Source organism: Clytia hemisphaerica, unplaced genomic scaffold, assembly GCF_902728285.1.
Source record: "Clytia hemisphaerica strain Z4C2 unplaced genomic scaffold, Clytia hemisphaerica genome assembly, whole genome shotgun sequence".
NCBI lineage: Eukaryota > Metazoa > Cnidaria > Hydrozoa > Leptothecata > Clytiidae > Clytia > Clytia hemisphaerica.
Window position 1 is genome coordinate 519,023 of NW_027103850.1, and position 7,719 is coordinate 526,741.

General features: G+C 32.9%; 1 protein-coding gene across 1 annotated transcript; it reads right to left on the minus strand.

Moving 5' to 3' along the window:
* Window positions 1-4,053: 4,053 nt before the first annotated feature.
* Window positions 4,054-5,799, minus strand: LOC136807631 (ATP-dependent helicase wrn-1-like). The gene has a single exon (XM_067064225.1). The coding sequence runs from the start codon at window positions 5,797-5,799 to the stop codon at window positions 4,054-4,056; it is 1,746 nt and encodes a 581-aa protein (XP_066920326.1).
* Between the last annotated feature and the right edge of the window lie 1,920 nt (window positions 5,800-7,719).

The following is a 7,719-nucleotide window of genomic DNA, read 5'->3' on the forward strand; positions in this document are numbered from 1 at the left end:
CTGCGGGTATGAAAAAGAGAGCATTTGCATGGTTTAATAGGATGGGGCTGACGAACGCTTATTGCACAGGTTTACTACGCAACAATGATTTTGCCAAAGACCATGATAAGAAAACGAAAGAATGGAGAGACGCTATTGTGGCAGCAATTCTTGGGGATGAGACCATCTTAAAGCAATTACTATTGTATCAGGTATATTTTAGAAATTGTCGGCACTAGGTAAAGACGTCAATGAAATTAAAAAGTTAAGAGGGGCTAATTCTTCTTTTTCCAAGAAATCTATTTCACTAATTTTCAAGCCTTATGCGTGTCGAAAAAGGGAGAAATTGTTTTTAGCTAATAAAATTGAAGTGATGATGCTAAAGCCATGTTTTAATCAGATCACAGATCAGAAGTTTGATTGATATGTCTGTTGTTTTATTTGTAGATCATTGGAGATAATCTTGATTTTGAAATCACAGTGAGGCACCAAAGTCGTCAAAATCGAAACAAATCGATTCACTGGTTCCATTCAATGGCGGTCCGGTTTCGGTTAACACTTTCACAAGGTAAGTCAGGGTAATAAAAAGACTAGCTTTTTGTTCACAATTTTTTGATATGAACTAAAAAATGCTATCACATTTCTTTTCACAATCTTAAAATGTTCAATTGTCACTTTTTTCCTCAGCAAATAGATCAATTGAAGAATATCAAAAATTCGAAATTCTACCCTCAGAGGATAAGCTGCTGGAAAGTTTCAAAATTTTGGTGGCAAGAATCATTGTCCAGACCCTTCCTGCTTTCAAGTTTTTGAGACCCCAAGTGTGTGGACACATCCCACACCCATTCGCAAAGGAAATGAGTCAGAAGTCTGAAGTAGTAAGGAAAAGAATTGTGTTTTTAATATAAATGTTTAGAAAGCTATGTCTACTTAAAATAATCAAATGCTTATCAGAAAATATAAGGTAAAATACACTACCATATCGAAGTAAATACCGTCCTATCCAACTACAAAATACAAGATTTAATATGAAATAAAAACATGAAAATATACAACACTTTCCTTGCAACACCTTCGTTTTAGGAACCTCTTGGCCTTCTGTTCAAGTCTGAAAACACGACGAGCGAAATCATTTCAATTGTCCAAGAACTTCAAGAGAAATATGTACCTATCGTCAAGAAAGATGACCAAACTAACGAGGTACCTATGGGTTTCATCACATTTCCACTAAGTCAAATTTGAATACAAAATGTTTGAGAAATCTATGTATACTTAAATAAATTTCCTAATACAACCTTTACCTTAGATTGTCGCACAAATCATGTTTGGTGGTGACCAGCTCACCGAGGAGCGTGCTTCGAACGCTCAAAAAGGGTTCCTAGATGGCAAAGACCAATATGACAAACTACAAGGCCTTATACCCAAATTCGAAGATTGGCATTGCAAGAGGACTCTATATGAGGTAAAATGCTGAAAATACTTACTTATATTATTATATACTACTTACTTATATAAAACTTTTAAAACCATAACATAGATTTATGCACAAAATCTATAGTAACGAAATAATAATATTATCAAAATAAAACTTTTAAAACAGATAAAATAGATTAATATGCGAAATCTACATTTCTGCATTGACACAAGAAATAATTCCTCTTTAACCCTAAGAAAATTTCAAGCAAAATTTCATTTAATTTCATAATTTCATCTTCAGGTCAAAGAAAAGATATTTCGGAATAGAAATTCAGGATCCGAAACTGGCACCACTCAATGGTCTATGAATGTCACAGATAATTCCAACGCAAAGAAAGGGCCTCATAAATCGTTTAATGCCTATAAAGAATTCTGCGACATCGAATTGGACGCACAAGTTGCTGTTTGTACCATGACATATTTTGGAATGTCAAACATTGATGGTAAATCTATGATTCTTATTCTCAAAAACAAAAGCTTAAAAAAGTAAATTATGGTGACCTTAAAAATGGTGACTATTCCAAATTATCTACAAAACTGATAAAAAGTCTGATAACATAACATAATAAATTACATATATTATTTGTTTTTTATCTACAGATGACCCAATCCCTGCAGACATCAAATCAAGTACAGATCCCAAAACCAAATTCAATTGGATATATGGGCACATTGAAAAAATTCTGGAAAGGTATGGGAAATTCTCAAGTAACTTGCTCATATTTTTCTTGCTGCTTTCTGTAAAACAATATTTTCTGAGAATGGAAATGAAAATTCAAAAATGTTACTTTTACAGGTTTACTATCAATTACGAAAACCTCATTGGCACAGTTCAGCAAAAACAAACGAGTAGGACAGCTGAAGAGCATCACTCTTTCTTTCATATGAAACTCTTCCGATGCACCAAAGGATGTACCGGTAAAAAGACATCAGCATTCTTAACCGAAAAGGAGAGAGACGATCACGAATTTAAAATGCATAATCATGATAGGTAAGTCAATTTTAAATAAAATGAACGAAAATATAAGATAGTAAAAAAAAATCTAAAAAACTGTAAAATTTCCAAATTTTCGTAATGATCTACAATACAAAACAAGTTGTTTATTAGAAAAGTGTACTTTGGCTGAGGATGAGCATACTTTTATTTTTCTATTGTTCTAAACAATAGGCCTATTGTTCTAAATCCGAAATCCACCCTGATATTATTATAAAGGTTATTCTTATAAAACAAGGAGCGTGTAATTCAGCCACAAGAATTTTCTTTTTTTCTTATAGAAATGTCGACCAAAACTACAGACCCAAGTACCAAAAAGCATTGTTATCCATGAATCTATTACTGCGAAACATCAACGATTCTATCAAAGAGGGAGATGGCGAACGGCTACTAGAATGTTATAAACTAGCACTTTTGTTTTTTCGGTGTTATGGAAACTTCAAATATGCCCTCTCTGTCCTGAAGCTGTTATTGGCAATCAAGATCTTTCCGGAAAGAGCCTTTTTTTTAATTTGGGAGCGCTTTGTCAACACCACGGGTATCAAGGGTCGAAATATTTCACTTGATCTGCACCTTGAACACCTGAACAATTTTCTGAAGGAGCTTTTGAAGGTGCTAAGGAGTAATATGAACGAAACAAATGCTGCAAGAATTTCAAGCGCTTTGAATAATATGAAAAAGCTCGTTGAAAATACAGAGCAAAACTTTGAGATCACACGAAGAAAGTCGTCTGCAAACAAGGCTAAAATCCTGGACTCAGTGCGTCACTTGGCAAAGGAGATGATGAAAGACAATCCTTTTGCAACTATTGGTAAGAGCAGTTACGATTCATTTCAAAGATTTAGTGGAGAGGTTCTGGAGGACTTAAAGATCACCCCTTTCTTGAAATGGGTCAAAAGGATCAAAACTGGAATGGAACAATTATCTCAGATTTAATCTTTGAAATTTATTTATTTATTTATTTTATTATTATTTGTTTATTCTTGTGTTTTTTTTTAATGATAAAAATGACTGGTGTCTAAAAGCTTGTAATGATTTTGCAATTAGCTGTTTGTTATACTGGAGAGAAAGGGCAAAACTTTGGTTTAGTTTTAAAACTCTTAGAATTAATGTGCATTCTTTATCAAGAAAATAATTAAATGTTATTATATAATTAACATTTTTTTGCAGACATTTTGTTATTTGTGTTCCATCTCACATCTTCCTAATTTACACACTTTTTGTTTTATAAGAATAATAAGAGTGAGATTTTGGGTTTAGAAGAAGACCTATTGCTTTGAAGAATAGAAAAATAGGAATGGTGCTTACCCTCAGCTAAGGTATGCTATTCTTATAAAAGGGTACGTCTACTTAAAGTATATTTTAATTAAAAACTATTTTTCTAGAAGGAACTCACTTCAAAACAAAAAATGAAGTCCACATTAAAAAAACTCCAATATATTTTTAAAGTAAAACATGTTTAAAACGAAGAAGATCAACTATTGTACATTATGTTTTCTTAATCAAATGATTTTAAAAGCCACACCAGTAAATAAATTTTCAAGGATTTTTCAAAATGCAATTCAAATGATGAGATAATATGAAATAAGAGTATGTTTTTATACTCAAAGATCATCATCAAAATCATCACTGCCCCATGAAAAATCTGAGAAAACATATTTAGCACTATCACTTTCTGAACCAGTAGATGAAGAACTATCATCATGTTCAACAGTTGAATCCACCTCTTTAAAATGTTTTACAATAATGTGAAAAACATCTTTTGCTGTAGGAAGCTCCATGTAAACTGACAAAATTTCTGTCAAACATTCTGGAGAGGAAATGAAGGGAAGATTGTAAACAATCTCTTCGATTACATCAATTGTTAAGCCGGTAGCAATTCCAGAAGGCACGGTACGGTTTTTGAAAGAGCTTTGATGAAAATTGGTAAAGATTTCTTTAATGGTTTCTTCGTCCTCTGATGTTACATTTCTGATTGAGGGCAAAGAAGGAAGTGAAAGTGTGGTTTGTGTGCTGACAGTTTCAAAGGGAAAATTATCTGGACAGTCAGAACAATCACAAATTTTAGCACAATAAGAACAACAGTTATGTCCTGGAACAATTGATGGAACGACTTTGTTATTCTCATTAAATGGTGAAAACAATTCTTTCCTTAAACAAGAGGTGCTAGCATTTGAAACGTAATCTTTTATTTCTCGAGCCACATTTCTAAGACTTTGTGAGTAAGTGTAGAGGACAGCATGGCAGATGTTTTGAGTGTCACGACCAGCACGACCTATCTGTTGGCAGTATTCTATAGTTGAGTTGGATGGACCAAAGTGAAAAACGTAAGACAAGTTTTTACAATCGATACCACAACCAAGAGAGCTTGTAGCAAAAACAACACGGATGTTACCTTCATTCTTAGTTAGAGAGTTTAAAACTAATGCCTTGTTTGGATCAAGGGTATTTGAATGGTACATCCCAACCAAACAATTCTCAGGAGTCTTCTCAACATCATCAATGTATGCAAAGCCTTTCAATAAAAATCTAACTTGAGCATACAGCCAAAAAAGCAAGGATTGAGTCCGACAGTAAATCAATATTTTAGGACAAGATCTTCTATACTCCTTTAATTGATCAACAACCCATTGAAAACAGAGTGGGGATTTTTCTGGAAGGGAGACATGCGATAGACGTATATTAGGTCTGTCGCTACATGAATGAACAATCTTCAGGTTCCGTAATTTACACGTTGCAATGATTAGTTCTGTGAAGTCGATGTTCACTGTAGCACTGAGAGCCAAAATTGGTACTTTTTCATTGCAAAACGATCGGAGATCTCCAATTCGACTAAATGCCTCACGAAATATGTCTCCAGTTTCTGATGATGGTAGGCCCCAAGTAATTTTATGTGCTTCATCAACGACAATAGCGAGAAGATTTTTTCGAAAAATTGTAGATGACAACATATCCTTCCACTTCTTATCTTCGAGCCACATTTCTGGAGTGTCAATGATAATATTGAATCTCCCACTGGAGAGAGTGTTATATGTTGAAGTCGCTAGAGAAGATGCCTTTAAATTCAAAGGACTCAAATCATTAGCTGAAGAAACCTGGTCATTGATTAGGGCTCTGAGAGGAGAAATAACAATTACAATCCCATTGCTGGATCTATTTGGTAGCATGGAGCAAACTGAAGGAAGCAGCTGGTAAATTAAGGACTTTCCGTATCCTGTAGGTAAAATAGCCAAAGTGTCTCTTCCTCGTAAGATGTGGTCAATGGCTTCAAATTGTTTTGGCTTAAAAGAGTAATGATCTCCCAATTTTTTTATGCATTGGTCAACAACTTCGGCATATAAATTGGCCATCTCTCTTTCAAGTTTTACATTTGAGTAAATATTTTTTTCTTCACTATTAATGAGAGCAGAAAAATCATTCATATTTTAGTGGTAATCAATGTGTAGATCCTCTATATATACATTTAGTTTAATTGTTCTTTCTTTGTTAATTTGTTTTGTTTTTTCCCGTTACTGTACAGTAGGTATTTAAAAATAATTTTGAACTCAAATTTTCAAAAATCAATTTTATAAGTAAGAAGTAATTTTTTAACATTTATTAGCTGATGATTCGTGAAAGCTGAAACTGACAGTTCTAAATTGATTTATTTTTCTCAAATCATATGATCCTCTATACATAATGCTGTTTAGCAAGGCTGGAAAACTTGATCATAAAACACATTTCTTCCTTAAGACTACAAGTTTTTATACAACAAAAGAATTATTCAGCGTACAAAATTAAAAATGACCCTCTTTCTTATACCTATGGCGTTCCAAGTTAGGAAGGATTTTCTCAAGTTTCAACAGTGACGGTTAAAGGCATAAAAATAGGAAAGTATCTAACAAATATATAGCTATAAATTTAACACATAAGTAGGTAAAAATTATACAAAATATCTAATAAATCCTAATCCATTTTTGTTTCATTTCACCAACTGATATTAACAAAAATTTTAGCCCACAAGTTTCATCAAAATTATCAAAATTTCTATTGTAAAAGAGAAAAACTTGAGATAGATTTGAGCTTTTCGCTTTACCACACAGTACGAACTTGTTACCATATTATATGCAACAAGCACTGCCAAACGACATCAACATTAGCATATGGTAGGTAGGTATTAACTTTTTCACATTAAATTCCAATATATTGTACCACTGTAAATACACATGAAATTTGCATCTTATTTACTTGAATCTGACAGCACAATTAAAAAAACAAGCAGCGAGAGAATCGACTTTACACGCTTTACAGCATGAAAAAATCATGGCTTTTTAGCTGGTTAAATTTCTGTTTGTTACGTTATAATATTACATTATTTTGATGTGTTTTGTTTCTTTGCTGCTTTGGTTTTAAAGTGATCGTAGTGAGTAATCGCACCAATGACGACCAATCTTTTAAAACATTTGTCTCATCATAGTTAAATGCTCTGACGAAAACATTTCGAACAAGACACACAACAAGCCGGACTAGGGATAGAGAGGTTTTTATTTAATTTGAAATTCTTCTTCATCCGTCATTTCATTTCATAGATTTAAGATTTGTTGGATTTGTGATGCACGAAGGTTGTAAAATTGAAAAGGAGATCTTCTCATTTTTCTTCTTGTTATATTGTACAATATTAACTGTAAAGTGAACAGAAAAATACTATTTGAGCTATAAAACTCTTTGGTTGATGACTGTATCATATCAAAACTTTTTATACATAAATATTTTGTACTTCTTGTGTTTCTCTGCACAATTAAGAGTGCTCAATACATAAGTAGAGCTTGTGATACATATTTTGATATTTTGTAAATAGTTTAGAAATATTTAACCTCTGTTCATGCATCGTGGAAGTCATCAATGAAACACACAAAATATTGCTTTATCAATCATTCAAAAGACAGTTCTACACTAAAGGAAACATATACTAACGTTAGAAGATCAAAAAAAATTGTAGAAAATAATTCCAACAGCCAACATTTTCAGTTTTGCCATGTTTCTTTCTGTTTTCTGTTCGCTGTTCATAATTATGATCAGCTGATTTTAATTTTGTTTCGGCAATGGTCACTCATCCTAAGAAAAGTCTTATTGGGGGAATTGATTTTTTTATCAAAGTGAAAACGACCACTGCTAAAAACGAAAATAAAAATTATTCAGATTCGGCACCAGACTTTTTCTCAAGGTTTGAGCCAATCAGAGCGCGGAAAAATGTGAGTCCAATATTGGACTCACAACTCAAACCCGTCTTG